This window comes from Epargyreus clarus, unplaced genomic scaffold (genome assembly GCF_041222505.1).
Source record: "Epargyreus clarus isolate Ecla_fem2 unplaced genomic scaffold, WU_Ecla_fem_2.2 ptg000008l, whole genome shotgun sequence".
In the NCBI taxonomy this organism is placed as follows: Eukaryota; Metazoa; Arthropoda; class Insecta; order Lepidoptera; family Hesperiidae; genus Epargyreus; species Epargyreus clarus.
This window is the reverse complement of record NW_027332216.1, coordinates 2907678-2925901: the sequence shown is the minus strand read 5'-3', so window position 1 is coordinate 2925901 and position 18224 is coordinate 2907678. Positions and strand designations below refer to the sequence as shown.

General features: G+C 37.2%; 2 protein-coding genes across 2 annotated transcripts in view; both read left to right on the top strand.

Moving 5' to 3' along the window:
- Nucleotides 1–18224, top strand: part of Myo10A (unconventional myosin 10A) — a 122965-nt gene that overhangs the window by 24578 nt on the left and 80163 nt on the right. The window contains exon 2 of the mRNA XM_073075621.1: nt 9139–9289. Coding sequence (XP_072931722.1) covers nt 9140–9289 — 150 coding nt within the window. The 5' untranslated portion in view covers nt 9139. The remainder of the gene's footprint in view (nt 1–9138; nt 9290–18224) is intronic.
- LOC140744136 (uncharacterized) lies at nt 5833–7598 on the top strand. The gene has a single exon (XM_073075613.1). It carries the CDS (start codon nt 6666–6668, stop codon nt 7596–7598), a length of 933 nt encoding a protein of 310 aa, XP_072931714.1. The 5' UTR covers nt 5833–6665.

Genomic DNA, 18224 nt, shown 5'->3' with positions numbered 1-18224 from the left:
AGCGTATCATGCCTATTAACTTTGATGTTGTAAAACCTGGTACAATTCGAAAGCAAATAAAGACTTAAAAATGTAATTACAAAATGTTACCAAAGCTAGTTTCACACGTGTAAACTTTCTTAAGGTTATAAGATTTTAGAGACCCAAAAATCTAGATCTTAGCATTTAATTTTCTCTTTACTACAGTTGAACTCGTGCCTACTACGAGTAGGTATGTACTATCTCATTCAGTGTCACATTTAGAACGATTGAATACAAGTTAATATTATTAAAAGACCAATAAATAAATATTATACTCTTTTTTAAAGGATCTAGTGTATAAAAGTAGGCATCTATTATTTATTTAATATTTCCGTTTGAAGTTGCTTTTGCTTTACATATTTATATCACACTGATCCCATCGGCAAATATCTCTGCATATCATGTTCACACTATAAAATCCGATGTACTCATCAAAGACCAATAAAAATAATCCTAAACTTGTGTCATACGGAATTTGTATAGACGTAATGCTCGGAATATAAATTTTTGCTTACGTTGGAGTGTGTAAAAGTGGAATGGTCTCCGCCTCCGCCCGAGGCAAGTGTTGTCACAAATTGGGCAGACTAACGGGACCCCGCGTGGCCGCTCTTCGAGTTAATGTTGCCTGATTAAATGCGTATATTTTATTAAGGTTTTACTTATAGAGGTTATATTATAACCTGTATAGTAACAGTGATTAATACTGGCATAATATTAAAGTGATTTTATTCGAATAAAAGCAGTGATAGCCTAGTGGTTAAGAAACGCGGCTTCTCGATCGAGGGGTCCGAGGTTCAAATCCCAGGCACGCACCTCTGATTTTTCAAAATTATGTGCGTATTAGAAATTAATTATCACTTGCTTAAACGGTGAAGGAAAACATCGTGAGGAAACCTGCATACCTGAGCGATTTATAAAAAATCTGAAAGTTATGTGAAGTCTACCAATACGCACTTGGCCAGCGCGGTGGACTATGGCCTAATCCTTCTCATTATGAGAGGAGACCCATGCCCAGCAGTGGGACGTTAATGGGTTGATGATGATGATGATGATATTCGAATAAAATAAGAAATACTGAAGAAATAGATCCCCCGTCACTAGGATCCCCGTCACTAGTAGCGTGAGCGACATGCACATTCATAAAAACGAGTTCACATTTCCCAATATCTATATTTTAAAATTAATTATGCACCTCATAGATTTTTTGTCAAATCTAAGACATCTCGAATATTATACTTGGGTGATGATCACTGTCAGTACCACGAGCCTCGTCGTTTGTCATTAACATCTAATCCGTAGACCGTAACCCCAATAACAAAATTAGCGGTACCATCGAAACATACTTAACTTTTTATCGTACAATTATATTTTGGTACAAATCAGAATTTATTCGGCCGTGACAATTGACAAGGCGTGAGAATTGTACACGGAGTGCCTTTGGGACGGAACGTTTTCTTACGATTCCGCACACAAATGCGGAATTTGAGTTTTCATCTCAAAATGCACGAAAATTCACGCATTTTTTTTTATAATATTAGAGTAGCAGACGAGACCTGATGGTAAGTGGCTACTACCGCCCATGGACATCTGTAATCAATCCTAGATAGGATTAAATATTCCTACCTGAGGTCGGCCACAGATGCGCCGCTACCCTGAGGACTAAGCTGGAACACCTCTAAAAAGTCTGTCTCCCTTACCACACCATTCAAACCGGAACACAGCAGCGCCTTTACACTACTGTTATTAGGTATAAATAGGTGTGGCGGTGGTGCCGCCGGAGTCGAACCACAAAGGGTTCTACCACCTTATATTTCGTGCCGTTATGTAACCGTACTGGTTATAGAGGCACCCGCAAACTCGGCGGAACACGATCGCAAATCGGACGGAAATATCGATTCAAGTTGTCCACAGTTACAGCGAAAATATTAAACAATACTAACTGGTTACTTGGTATTGTTGATCGAAGATAGACACCCGCTGCCATAGGTTAGTAAAGATTACTCACTCCTAACAAGAAAATGGAACCAGTTTTGAGAATTGAAATAGTTGCGTAAAAAAGTTTTGCCACGTCTCCGTGCTAAAATGTCCCTAAAATATTTGAAATACTTATTTATTTTTTATGTAAATTACGCAATATTAGTTATTTATACGTAAATGTTCTCTAAGAATGTTATTTATTTGTCAAGAATTCAATAAATAACTGACAAATCAGCCTTTTAGTGGCTTCATTCAATTTCAAGGCGGCGAAGTATCTTTACTTATCAAAGCCCGCCGCAGAAAAAAATATGCGTTGTGAAAACTAACTGTCTCTTGCTCACATTTTCATATGTTGCGGGTCCGCGTACCCGCGCGGGAGTGCGAAAAAAACACGTGGGTTCTTAGCCTTGTTTAGCTATCGTTCACAAGTGTCATCAAGCTGGTTTTGATATCGACTCCTGGCGATTCTGAGCAAAAAACATAATTACAGCTAGTTGTTATGTCGCTGAGACGGTTGTGAGAATTCTGGCATCCCGTTTTGAATAGTGGAGGACGCTAAACTGATTTTCGACGTAATATTTTCTTAAGCGTGTCTGGCGTTCGTAATCATTAGAGATTTATTCTTTTAGCGAAATCGTAGCCATTCGGCGGTTGTAAAAAAGGTTTGTGTAAGCACCTATGCCGAGTAATCAATAAAATCCTCTTAAGTTTTGTTGAAGATATCTCTATGATCAATATCAGTATATGTTATTTAAAGCAGATTCTGTAAAAAACACTGTAATAAGCTAACCTAGCACCGCTTTGCAGTACTTCGTTTAAGACAAAGTAGAGCCAAAAAAATTCATTACACAGCTCTCAACAAATACAGAGATAAATCCATAGTCGATACAAAAACTCATCCTAATTGCCAAATGGGGTCTTGTAATTCGTTTATATTATATTTTCTGCCAATGTTCATATTCTCTGCAACAAATATACATATTTCAAACATGTTTTGTGGCTTCACAGCAGTGGATACAGAGCAATCAAAACGAAACGTTCAAAACGAAAATCTGATACAATTTCAAATCAAAGTCTGAATACAGAAAAAATAAACGAAGATATGGATTACCAATGCAATAATTCAGCACACATCGAATGATAATAGCAGTAATTACGATGTGTTAATGAAAAATCACGAATGTGGAACATAAGAGCGGTGCGTGCGCGTGCGTCACTTGTGGTCTCCGGTGCGTGACAAAATAAGAAATAAACACGATGCACACATTAATATGGTAATGACAATGATTATCACATCTTTCCTTTTATATAGCGATGCGTGTTCGTGATTTGGACGTGTGAAAACATTTCTGCGGATCACTAGAACAAATCCTATTTAAATAGGAATTTTGTATGAAAATGCGGTTGTAAATAATGTTTTAAGCTTGGTGGTGTAAATTTGATAGTTTGGTGGTGTGATTTTTTAGAAGGTGTTATAGTAATTTAAGTATTATAGCAGTCATGTGTGTAAATGTATTTACTAGATTACTAGCACACAAATAGTACAATAATGTCATGGAAACAGATAAAGGCCCATACACAGTATAAATGTAAGATAATTAACCACTTTACAGGAGACCATTGTTATTCCATGCATACCCTCGCCAAATTAACATCAAAATATAGTTACTAGTAAATTTTATTATAACTGTGTAAATTGTACAAAAAATACTGAAATCGTACAGTTTGTACAGGATTCACTGAAGAAAAAGATGAAACATTTATTAAATGCACTGGCATTTTATAATCTAGTTGAAATGGCGGACTCAATGTCTAGATTATTATCAAAATATGCGGTATAGAAAACTTTCCTACAAAGAAACTATTGTATTGCACGATTGATGTAAAATCGTTAAATCGCAAGACAATCATATTTCCCGGCATTATGATGATAATTTCTCTCCACAAGATTAGCTATTACGAACACTGGCAACGTGCGTTTAGAAAGCCCCTCCTCTTGGGTCGTATGTCGCCAGCATACAAAACGCATCTTGATAACCCGACCGAATTCAAAACTCGTAAATGATTGTAGTGCGTTTTGAAAGTTGGTGTCTCTTTAACGCGGTTCGTATCATCAGGGCTATTGGTATTCATCATAGGCACATCCAGTTCCACATCTTTGGCGGACGGAAGTGTCTGCGTTTACCGGATTCAATGAACTCTTTGTGGGGCGATAGGTGTGTCAATTATTTTATGGTGTCGAGAATGCGGCGGAAAGTTCATTTCAAATTTAAATGTCCCATGTTTTAAATTAAACTGGAGGTCTCTTTATTTTAAACGAGTTTAAAAGTCAAATCAACAGAGTTCATCTTAACTGGCCAGTGTCACGGCCAACCTGGGATTTGATTTACGTAATGTCTAAAAAAGTTACTGTAATAGTTCCAAATTAAAAATAAAACCTTATTTTCTAACAATACATTATTCACACGGAATAGAACGTTGTATTTAAAAGTAGGATTCAAATAATGTAACTACTTAATAATTTAGAAATGTTTATGTGAGAGACAGAAACTTTGAAACAAGCAATTTGTTCGATGTTCCACGTTCACACAAATAAGTAGTTCAGTTTTCTTAATGTTATGCTTATGTCAAAGAGAGGAATGAGTGTTCGTATTTTTCTGACCCAGAAAAGAAAAATTAACTATCACGATAATAAGCTGACGAAAAAAAAGCCAAAATATTTATGATAAAATTATTTTGATGGATTGGGATAATATTTTTTCTACAAAATGTAAATAAACCAAATTGGAATCTTGTCTGGGTCAGGTCATGTTCCTAAGCTACGACGCTTGGTTCCAAGACTACTTATCTGATTTATCATTTTTCATCTCATCTTTATATATATATTACTTATGTGCGTGTGTATGTCACTGAACTCCTCCTAAACGACTGGACTGATTTTGATGAAATGTGTTGTGTGTGTTCAAGGGGACTTTAGACTTTAGACTTTAGATTCACAATTTAGTACGTTGGAAAAGGTTTTTTTAATTAATTTTTAATTCGTACGTAGTTATAGAATCGGAAACTATGCATCAAGTGATGATCTTTAGCAAAGTTGTTGTCCAAGAGCCCACGAGGGTTTGGGAGTTGGTAAGACCAATTTTCGACAGATGGCACCACTGTCATTCCAGTGCAGGTACAAATTCCATTTTATGCATGTCATATTATTTCTTTAAAATGCAGGCGAAGCCGCGGGCAACACTAGTATATTATATATTCGCTCAACGGAATAGTTTATTTGAAAAATAGCTCAATTTAAAATTTAAACAGGCAATAGGCATTAGGCCGTGATTCATAAGTGAAATCAAATAGATGACATTCATAAGATGTAGCCGCGGTTTCCGCTGTTTTCTCCAATATTTTATTTATTTATCGGCCATAAATTATTCATGATTATTTACTTTAGTTCATTTGACTTGGTAATCTTCAGAAGTTCTGTGTTTTACGGCTATTAACTATTATGAATTTACGACGATTAATTTTAAGATCGCCAATTTTAGGAATAGGCTTACGTATGTGAAATGTTAAGAGGACTTGGACTCGTAGAATAGATTTGACGATAAGGCTTAAATATATAACTAATATACCTTCGTTTAAAATTATGTCGTTTTAAATTAGGTTTTTAATGGAATTGAAGTAGTACCTAATCGAGTACTATCTTATAAGTGGTATTACCTCCCATTGACATTAAAATCTTTCCTAAGCGTCTTAGGAGCCTTATCTGAGCTCTGCCACATCTGTCTACAAAGATAGGAATTATGTTTAAATAAGTAGGTATCTTTTATCACACCCTCGCAATTATTAGCCTGACAGGTTTGGTAGTTGTCCTTCCGGAATTGACCCATGAATGTGTCTACGTTCGACCGCCTTTAAGTCATACATGATAACTAACAACTGTATCTTGAAACCTTGTATATAGGACAGGGTATTTAACTTAGTTTCAAAATTATGCCATCACCCTACTTCCGTAACTGTTACAAAGCCGAGACGTGACTTATCTATGTAAATATCTTGTTTAGTTTCAATAAAGTAAGTTTATTTCTGGGTAAGTTGCATATTAGATAACTATTGATAATATTTGTAATAGATATAATTTATAGCAATACTTTGATATTACGATTACATCTGGGGCAATATGTAAGTATAAAAAGGGTATGCCAGTAAGTGCAGGTCAAGTTCGTTCTTTGTCATCGATGGAGGTAGCCACTAAGAGTATATTGCTGCTGTTAGCAGTTATTGTTCATGTAAGTATTGTTCTTATAAATTTATGATTCATAATCAATAATATACCATAATACTGACGAAGGTCACGTGGCTTGATCTGATGCAATACTTGTAATGATAATTTATTGGCCATTGTCATATTAACCCAATTGCATAAGTGTTAAGGATTATAATTGCTGACAACCTGTCAGTCGCTGATAGCATGTCAGATTTTTGAAATTGCATTAGCAAACGGGCACGTAGATTACCTGATCGTGATCAGGGTTACTACCGCCCATAGACATTTACTCGTATAACAACTCCATATAGAATATGAGTTCTCCTGAAAACGATTAAAGTTGCCTAAGATATAAATCACCCAGCATCTATCCATCGGGTGGAAATAGCAACAGGTATATCGGACTATGTTAATTCTACCTATCAAAATAATTTACTCAAATCTAATATTATTTTTAATGTGCTCTTTTCAGTATCCTGCAAATGGCCAGTACTATGTATCACCACAGCAATTTATCGTCGCGCCGTCCCCCTCGTCCCTTCTGTCTGCTGCTGGCTTGCCCTGTGCATGCTGTCCATCTCCCCCACTAGCACTTCCAGCACCCGTAGCCACACCTATATACGTAACACTACCTGCCCCACCACCTTTATATGTTACACCACCGCCCTTGCCACCCATGTTGATAGAACTTCCACTGCCCCCAGCTATCACTATTAACCCGCCGCCTTGTCCACCGTTATGCATTACACCACCTCCACCACCTCCCATGACTATAACGCCACCACCGTGTCCCCCGATTTGCGTTAACCCTCCGCCGCTACCTCCGATGTGTGTGACACCACCGGCGCCTCCTCCGATGATGGTAAACCCGCCTATACCGCCTCCAATTATGTTGGAATTGCCGCTTCCCCCACCGATCGTAATTGAGCTGCCTGCGCCACCACCGATCGTAATTCAGCCTCCGCCTTTACCGCCGGTAATGATCCAACCGCCGCCGCTGCCGCCGATGCCCGTGCAACCGCCGGCTCCGGCGCCGATAATGGTGCAGCCTCCGACGCCGCCGCCGATAACGATCCAGCCGCCGGCCCCCTGTCCGATAACGGTGCAGCCGCCGTGTCCGGAGCCGATGTACGTGCAGCCGCCGATCCCGGCGCCCATCAGCGTGCAGCCGCCGCCGCTGCCGCCGATCTGCGTGCAGCCGCCGCCGCCGCCGCCGCTGTGCGTGCAGCCGCCGCCGCTCGAGCCTTTCTGCTTGCAGCCGCCGCCGCCGGCGCCCATCTGCTTCCAGTCCTCCCCTTGCATACCTCCTACGGCGATGCCGACCCCGATTTATTTATAGTTCGAACGATTTTATTGTTAAACTGTTATGTGATTGTTTGTAAAATAATGCTATTTATCTGTAAATCTAAATAATGTAAGAAAATAAAACTGTTAAAATAATTTAGTGTAACTTATTAAATGCGTTGGTTGTAGCGGCGCGATAATTCCCTGTTTAAGGCAATGATTAGTCAACCAAGTATCCTCTAGTATTTGGAACAGGCAGTGTGCGATTAAATGTTTAATCACGCGTAGATCCTACTACCACGCTTGTTGCACACATTCATAATCATAATCCGAACATTGGAATGCTCGAACATTATCTATTCGGTTTTTTCGACTGGAGCGACACATAGCATTGATGTAGTTAAAAAGATTTGATTACTTAATTTATTTTATTTTGTCTGAAAAATTTTAAAGAAATCATTTTATCTTGTATATAAAATTTTCGTGTCACAATGTTAGTTACCGTACTTTTCCGAAACGACTTTAACGTATATCACCAAATTTTATATGCATATTCAGCAGGTCTGAGAATCGGCTACTATCTATTTATTCATACCCCTAAGTGATAAGAGTTGTTCACCCTTAACATTTTTTTATTTATATGGCAACACGTTTGCCGGGTCAGCTAGTATTGTTATATTTACAAAATGTACGAGTATTATTTTCTCTATAATGTATCAAAAGTTTATCTCTTATGCTTCATTTACTAGACCTTCTTAATGGCGTTGTTCTAACAATCGTTTCTAACACATTCCATGTTTATAGAATGAGTAGTTAAGACAAGCTTTCAAGTGCTACCTAGAATTTTCTTTAATGGCTTTAATAAATGTATAGTACAACTATAAGGGCATTAAAGTATGTCGGAAACATCACAACGTATGTCTGACTTTCACACATACACTTTGCACATTTCTTATTTAGTTTATCATTCAAAAAGTATATCTTTATGTGTACTTTAACATTTGACAATGAGTAAGCACGGTGCCGAAATAAAATATCATATTTATCTAGATATAATTCGCGCCAAATCTGCTAGTCCGCTCTGAAGTTGTTGCGAGCAGGTGTATTGATACAATTTGCTGCGGCGACGCGATTCATTTCTATATTCAGAGCGGATTAGCAGTTTTACGCCGACTATACCAATGTAGGTACTCGTAAACACTGCCTACTTGGCGTGATTAAAAACATTTACTTGGTATTGTTGCCAGTATTGTTACTGTAGGAATAAGTAATCCTTATTATAAAAATGTGTCCGTCTGGCAGTTTGTATAAACTAAGAATGATGAACCAATGAAAATCAAGCTATCATATTGATGGATTCGACACTCTTCCATAGCAAATAACTACATTCCTCCTTTATTTTGGTAAAAAGGCGCATTTATTGTGGAATACAAATCTACCGATTTGCACATATTTGTAAACAACCTTAGAAAGACTAACAAATAGTAACATAGCAATGTGAAGCAGAAGTACTCTTCTAATCACAGTACAATATAAATACAGGTCTGTGTTTGTGCTTTGAAACATTTAATTCAATGAATTCCCTCTATCCCCAGGATGGCGGGTTCCGGGGGGCTGGCGGAGTGGTCAGCGGGCGCGGCGGTGTGGTTCCAGCCGGCCGGCGCGCCCGCCCCGCTGCCCGGCGAGCTGGTGGAGGTGCACCGCGCCGCCCGCGTGCTGCTCGTCAGCGCTGTTGTTAACGGACAGGTGGGTACCAGCGGCAATGGCGGACTCCAGGGGCTGGCGGAGTGGTCAGCGGCTGACCGAGTGTCGTCCGACACCTCAAATCCACGAGTGATTTTCTAGAATATCGATTAAAATTTCGAATATCGATTAAAATTGCCGGTTGGCTTGAGGAATATTGCAGATCGAAGGGAATAAATGATTTTCTTCATTTGCGACAGAATTGCATCGTCAATTTTTGTAGTGGTAGAGTATCGGAATGCTTGCGGACACATCCAAAATTTCATTGATTCCTCAAACCGCAATTTTAAGCTCGGGGATGTGATGAATCTTTTTGTGTAAGGTTTCCAGACGTTACATGCATACGGCATATTGTATGACACAAAATACCGCATGCATGTAATCTCCATGGATTGAAATCCAGAAAGTTGAGTTACATTGTTTTTGTATCACAAAATAACTTGTAATACAGTACTTCTGGTGGATATCGTTATCGTAACAACCACCGATACGCCACCGACTCAACTCAACAGATCACGATGTGTCAAGCGTAGGTCAAATGCTTTAGTCAAGGTTTCGTGGTAACACTTCTCAATATATTGTAAACAAAACAATAAACCGTGTAAATCTCAACAATATTTTACAGTTAACGTTTTTGCACCGAGACGAAACAGCTCCACTTAACAATGGTCGGTAAAAAGTCAACTGTAACTCGAGTAATAATTTCTGCAGTAGGCTGTGCGTGAAGCCTGAATGAGCACGTTGAATGGTTAAAAAGTAAATGACAGTTACATAAAACTCAACAATCACAGTCGTGACTAAAGAGTAATTGGCAGGGCGAAATATAATTTTTAGTTGACGCATTTTTTTTAAGATTCTGTCATATACCTCACTGGGTGCATATATTGTATTAGTGTTGTGTTTTCTAGAGTTGCTACGTAAAGCACGAGTAAATTACTTAGTACTTGAATTGAAGTGTTATTTACAAAAAAAAAATATAACCTAAACCAACCTAAGCAAGAAGGTTAGGAACTAATTTTGTGATAATTCACAGTCACGATTAGCAACTATTTATTTACAGTAGAGCTTGCAGCGCGTTTTTAAAATAAAATGAATGTAGCTATTTTGCGGCTAATTTGACAGTATGTGGTCATTGCCACTCATAGATATTTTATTATTCTCAATTAGGATTGGAGTATTGCCTGAGGTCATTTTCAATGCTTCCTGTGACTCTTACCACATCAATTAAACCAAAACACACCAGTGCCTAGCACTGTTATTTTGAAACAGAAAGATATTTAACCAGATTTTATCCACAAGAGCCAGAAATATAAGTTAGTAGGTATAAATAAAATTGTCCCTGTAGTTTCGGGACCAGAATAGGGCTACGGTATCCCCTGCCTGTCGTAAGAGGCGACTAAAAGGGGGCTTCCGGGGTTGCGGGCGGTAAGAGTGGGAGCTCGAACCGCCCGGTAAGCGACCCCGGGAAGGGCGGCGGTATGTGTAGTCGCATACCGTCGTACGCACCAGATGGTGTGGCGGGCGTCAAGCTCACCTGGGCGGAGCCCGACGGGGCAACGCGCTAAGAGGACTCCGGTTGCGTTCCTTTGGAGATCCCGGAGCCCTCTACACAGCGCTGAGGACGGCCACCGGGGGGGTTTTAGTGCGGTAAAAATCCCACATAACCCTGCGTCGCTCCCACGGCGCCGGGCACCTTTTAAAGGTAAGGTATAAACAAAATAGAGATATCTTGTTACACATTTTAAAAGTATTTACAATTACATACTAATAATAATATTTATTACTAACGTCTCAGCCAGTTTATTAAGCTATTGCATAGCTTTTATCGCGGGCTTTGAGCGCGGCGACCGAATCGAGAAATTCCGTAACGAAAATGAATAACACCTTTGTTGGATATCAAGTCTCCAGGCAACCGAGTTGTTGACTGTCAATAGAAAAATATGGATATAATTGAATAAAGTATTATTTTACATTCCTTATTATTTTATTTGATATTGGTGACGAGATGTCGAATGAACTAAAAAAACAATAAGCAAATACGAGCCACATTACGTGGGTTAATGAAACGAACCGAAAATTACATTTCGGGAATAGAAAAAATTGACAATGAAGAAATAAATATACGACTGAATTCTTTACAAGAAAATTTGAACAAATTCAACGCGATTCAAGAAAAAATTGAATGGCTTACAGAAGAAGAAAATTAAGAAGAGGAAATAAAATACAGGTACGAATTTGAAGAAATATATACAAAGCTAAAATTTAAATTTTTGAATGTACAGAAAGAAAATAATCGGCTAATACCTGTATGTTCTTTTATATCGGCAAGAGCGGAAGTTTATTTGATAAACTGTTAACTGTCAAGGCACGCTTGAGTCGTACACCTAATACAAAAGGGTTATCACCTTATCAGTTAATGTTCGGCAGAGAGGTAAGAACCTATATGCGTGCCTTATTTAAGAAATCCGCCCCACTATCCAGATTACATTACAATGCACCGCCAACGAAGGAGTTCGGACAAGGTGATAAGGTACAAGTCCGCAGTTACACCAACCCAAGAGTTAAATGGGAGTTCGGAGTCGTCATCCGAAGATTAGGTAGACTCCATTATGAAGTCAGAACTGAAAATGGCATACTGGTGCGCCGTCACCTTGACCAAATGCTGCCGGCGCACCAGGTGGTGTAAGTGAAAATAGCAGACGCGGCATATGAGAGACCGGTGGGTATGAAGTCCCGTCTTGTTGTTGTCTGTTGGATATCAACTCTCCAGGCAACCGAGTTGTTGACTGTCAATAGAAAAATATGGATATAATTGAATAAAGTATTATTTTACATTCCTTATTATTTTATTTGATAACCTTAATTCGTCAACTTGAACACAGATGGCAGTAATAAACATTTTTTTATAATCCGTGCGGAAATCTTAAAATTGCGTGAAGTATATTTTATATTCCCATTATAAAATTCAAAATTATATTACCACATTATCCAAATAATATGTTTTATCAACATAAGCTATGTTGAATTCTGGATTAATAAAATAACGTAAAAAAGTGTAATTTTTAAACGTACAATTACAACTGACAGACTTGACAGTACAAAATCAAAACGCCATTATGATTTATGGTAGAGGAACAGCAGCATATTTGGAATACTGCAGGTAAGTTGGAATACCTTGGTTAACTAATTATTATAAGTGCCATCTGTGTTTTCTTCTTGTAAACTTATCGCCGCACGTCATACGGAACTAATGAGCTCTAAAAACCGACCGCCATCTTTACATTTCGGCTGCCAGCCTCGTAGAAGCGAAACGTCAAATTTCAAACTTTTTTCGGTAAGAAAGCAATCATTGATAATCATTTACTATGATACATAAAATCTTTATTGCAATTATTTAAACTAATAAGTAACCTATTTAGTTAATGGTTTTACTTTTATTTTGTTAATATTTCTGAAATTAAAAATGTGATATGAAATTTTAGGTTAGGGTGTCATGTTGCTAATTTGGAATACCAAAAGTGAGTCTAATTTGGGATATTCCAAATTTTATGCACATTTTTGTAAGAAGATATCAATTCTTGTTTTTTTTTTTTAGAAATGTCTGCATCTCATAAATACAGCAAAAGAAAGAAGTGGTAGAAGGAGGATATGTCCGCTGCTATTATCGCTGTTCGAGAAAAGAGAATGGGATACTTGAAGGCAGCTAAACACTTTAACGTTCCCAGGTCTACCCTCTTTCGATTTGTTAATGATAATGACTCCTCGACTGAATCTGTAATGAATAAAGTTATTGGTCGAAGGCCAGTTTTGGGTACAGATATTGAAAACATGCTGGTTGAGTACATATTAACAATGGAGAATAAATTTTATGGGCCGACCAGAATGGATTTGCGTCGGTTTGCATATCAATTAGCTATAAAAAATAATATTCAAAACGCTTTTAAGGATGGATTTGCTGGAAGATACTGGCTGAAGGGATTTTTAAAACGACATAAGGAAATTTTGTCCATAAGACAGCCAACTGCAACTTCCCAAGCAAGGGCCAATGGATTCACTAAAGAAAGAGTGGACGAGTTCTACGACAATCTTGACAAAATCCAAGCTGATAAGCCTTTCCCTGCTGCGCGCATATTTAACGTTGATGAGAGTGGTCTCTCTATAGTTCAGAGTAAAATACCAAAGATCATTGCGCGCAAAGGGAAAAAACAAATTGGAGCAATGACATCAGTAGAAAGAGGGTCCTTAATAACTATTGTCGTCTGCATGAGTCCGGCAGGGATATTTGTCCCTCCTATGTTAATTTTCCCTCGAAAAAATATGACCGAGGCTTTGATGAGGGGAGCTCCAGTTGGGTCCATAGGAAGAGCTCATCCATCTGGATGGATTCAAACTAATTTATTTACCCAATGGTTTCAACATTTCGTTGAATATGTAAAGCCAACAGAAGCATCACCAGTGCTTTTGATTCTTGATGGCCATTATAGTCACACCAAGAATATAGAATTTATAGATCTAGCGAAACAGAATTATGTGACAATTTTATCTTTGCCACCTCATTGCACACACAAAATTCAACCCCTTGACCGTACTTTCATGGGTCTTTTAAAATGTTACTACAGTGAAGAAGTCAGGGTGTTTCTCCGGGAACATAACAGACTTGTAACACCTTATGATGTTGTTGAGCTATTTGGGAGAGCCTACATTAAGTGCCAAACGGCCGAAATTGCAGCAAATGGTTTCAAAATTGGTGGTATCTATCCATTTGATAGAAACATATTCACAGAAGCCGATTACATAGCCGCTGCTATTGATGTTTCAGAGGATCCAAACCCTCAAATGAGTCCAAACCCGCTCGACTCACCCGTGGCCGCTGTTCGGCGATTGGAGAGTTTTGATGAAACTCAACCAGGGCCATCAGGAATCCAATCAATAGTTACTCCCTCTCAAATTTCTCCCGTACCAAAATTAAAAAAGAAAACAAGCAATAGAGGCCGTAAGCCAGCAAAATCTACAATAATTTCAAGTTCCCCTTATAAGAAAGACCTTAAGAATGCACAATTTAAAAAGTCGGGAAATGCGAAGACATCACAGAAAAAAACTGTTAAGGGAAAAGGCAAGAAGAATGTAACAAAAAGCACAAATGAGAGAAATATTACAGAAAGTGAATCATCAGATTCAAATCCTGCTGTCTTTGGAAATTACACAGACTCATCCGACGATATAGCAATGAGAAATGAGTCTGCAGTCCCAACTGATGAGGATGCCGAGTGTTTTTTCTGTAATGGAAAATTTAGTGAGGATAAAAGGGGTGAAGAATGGGTAAAATGCTTAATTTGTGAAATGTGGGTTCACGGAGATTGTGGTGGTTATGAATCTGTTATTTATATATGTGATTACTGCAAGAATTAATGACTTATAAAAACAGTAATGTAAGTTCATATTTAACACTGATCTGTGATTATTTTGACTGATTATTACTTGATAATTATATTAGTTTAAGCTATTTTGTTATAAAAAATATTACCTAGACTGAAAACTATAAAACTGTTACAATAATAAGATATTTATTAGATAGTAAGAAAAAGTGTAAACAAAGTCAAAGAAAAAAAGGTGATCATAATTTGGAATACTATATTCCAAATTATCTGCACCATAAGTCAAATGAAGCTTTTGGAGATTTTTAGGTTAATTAAAATTTTGATAATGTTCTTAGTTTTCGTTTTGTTTTATTCTTTTTATTATTAAAGTTTAATACTTTTATAACCGTTTAAAGTTTTTTTTATTCCGCTAAGCCATTTTCTTCTCTACTTATTCCCAAAAAACAAACCAGTATTCCAAATTTGCTGATGTTCCTCTACAAATAATTTGTGTACAAAGTGTTTTAAATATGAATAAACAAAGTGCATTTATTAATAGAGAAAGTCACGAAAAAATAGTGAAAGAAAATGAGTTAGAACTCTATATACATTCATTTTATTATTATTATCACAAATGCAGTATTATTTTTTGTTTTGTTAATATATATATAATATTTTGTTAATTTATAATATATAATACTGCTATAAAGATGACCAAATTTTTTGATATTAAAATAAGCGATATTAAAAGTAGCCCTCTTTTATATATATATACACACACACATATAGTTTAAATTCTCAATATGTATGTATATATTTATATGTGTAAATAGTGGATAAAGATGTATTAATGTTAATGTTGATGATTATGGAAGAATATATTGTATTTCGGAATTCCTTCTTAGCGTTTTCATAGCAAAAAAAATGCTATGCAATAGCTTTACCGCGGCAGTCTCCGAGTGCCACACGTATTTTTTTTTATGTCGATACCTTAGAACATAAACAAAGTATAGTACCATAGGTTCTACTGTGATTTTGTAATGGCGTTACTAATAAAAACATAAAAACTAGGAAAGGCCAGTCCATAATAAGCGGGCACTGAGAACTCATAGCGACTGGGTTACAAACAAAATATTCCAAAAAGACATGTTTCTACCCAAAACAATGGAAGAAAGCCAGGTGTCAATTTAAGAATCACACCATTGTCCGGCAGGCGAATGACATGACACGTTACGGTACACACATTCTATGGTCGTATGGCCTTAGGGTCCGTCCACACGCTCGTCCATCTCGAACAGTTACGAGAATTAACGGTGCGATGTAATTATTAAACCTGTTTATAGTAACCTCGTAGCGTTTGCAGCGTTACTCGAAAATTATACTTTTGTATCACAAAAATTAATAATGAACTATAGTGCAATTGCACTGAATTATATTAAAAATCATGGATAATTGAAGGTTTATTGAATACTAGCTATATCCCGCGGCTTCGCCCGCGTTTAAAAGAAAATAATAAGACATACTAACATAAAATACATAAAATTGAAAATTCGTACCTTCATTGGAATGAAACTGGCGCCATCTGGCGAAAATTGGTCGTACCAACTCTGAAACCTTCGTGGGCTCATGGACAACGACTTTGTTAAAGATCATTACTTGATCAAATTCATAGTTTACGATTCAATCCTTACTTATATCGATTAAAATAATCGACTTTTTGATCCAAAAGATTGATTCTCCGATTAATCGATCGCCATCCCTAGTTCCCGTGGGATTTCCGGGATAAAAACTATCCTATGTCCTTTCTCGGGTCTCAGACTATCTTTGTACAAAATTTTATTAAGATCGGTTCAGTGGTTTAGGCGTGAAGAAGAGACAACCAGACAGACAGAGTTACTTTCGGATTTATAATATTAGTAAGGAAGTAAGGATTAGTAAGGATAATTAGCGGACATAAGTAAAATGATTTTAAATCACAGTGACCTTTAAATGGATTTTAAGAAACGTATAAGTCCATCTTTATTAGCCTTAATGCTCGTTACTAATTATCTTACATGAAATGAATTACAAGTGCATTAACAACAACGTTAACTATCAAGTTAATTATCAAGGACAACCTTGATAATTAAGTTGGAACGTCTCATCTTAGTCTAATATGTGCCTAATCACGCCCGTCGTACCAGAAAACATTTAAAGATTTTTTTTAAAGATTTAAAGATTTTTATTGAACATAAAACATTAATTCACAAATAGTAATTGTTCGTAAACGACTGCTATAGTTAAGAACTGTGACGCAGCCATTTACGCCCACCTCTGGACAATGAGGAAGTATGTTCTGCTTACTGAACTAATACAATTTTCTTTTACAACTATAATAAATATATATGATTACAAATACATTTAGTAAATTACGTAATTATAATTACAATTTTAAGAAGAGAATAGCCAATAACTTTAATATATGTATGTGCATGTGTGCGCGTGTGTGTGTGTGTTTGTGTGCGTGCGTGTTTGTGTTTGTGTGTGTGTGTGTGTGTGTGTGAGAGAGTGTGTGTGTTTGTGTGTGTGTGTGCGTGTGCGCATGTGTGAATGTATGTGTACTGTCATTTTCCTACTATAAGTGTTTCACACTCATTATATGTGAGAGTTTTAAGATATTTTGTAATTTTTGATTTTACTTCCCAGTACGTGAGCGGATAAATATTGATTATTTTGTTAACTGTATTATAAACTCTAGATGCAATATAGTTATAGTGTCGTCTTGAAAGTGCTGTGCGCCCGTTATTCAATTTACAAATTCGACCAGTTCGCCGAGGATAATTTCTAAAAGGTAAGCTAAGGTGTTTTCGCAAGAGTATCTTTTGAAGGAACAGCTGTCTTACAGTCAAAACGTTGGCAATTTTATAAAGTTCTGTGGTAGAAAATAAAATAGGTTTCGATAACATCACTTTTAGCACTGCTCTTTGAGCTCTTTCCAAACGAAGGAAGCTAGTTTTAACAGAGCCACCCCAGGCCGCTATACAGTAAGTGAGAACGGACTGAGTCAAAGAGAAGTATACAGTCATTAGAGTTTTCTGGTCCGCAACTGCTCTTAGGTTTTTAAAGACATATATTAATTTCCTGACTCTAGACGTTGTTGTTTCGATCTGTTTCTTCCATGTCATCAAGCTGTCAACATATACTCCTAAATATTTAACACAAGATGTGTAAGTTATTTCGGGGCAGGAGAAAGGAGTATAACCACTCGTGCACTGATGGGCCACCACAGGAAATGGTTGTTTCGGCAAAGGACAATGCCCATGAAAGTATGGACCGCCGTCCAGAGTTGCATCAAATTGAAACTTGTTGTGGACGATGTATAATTAACCAAATACTACCACCGATAATTATTTTTTAGATCAACACCCGGGTTCGGAAGTTATTTACCGAAATGTTACATAACCTCAAAATCGAAAATATCCGACGATAGATTGATGGTCGGTTTTAACTGACAGTAGGTACCTATAATGTAGTTCGATTTACATATTCCATTTACTTTTAAAGGTAGTAGGTAAAAAAACCTAAAATAATCCTAAAAACCT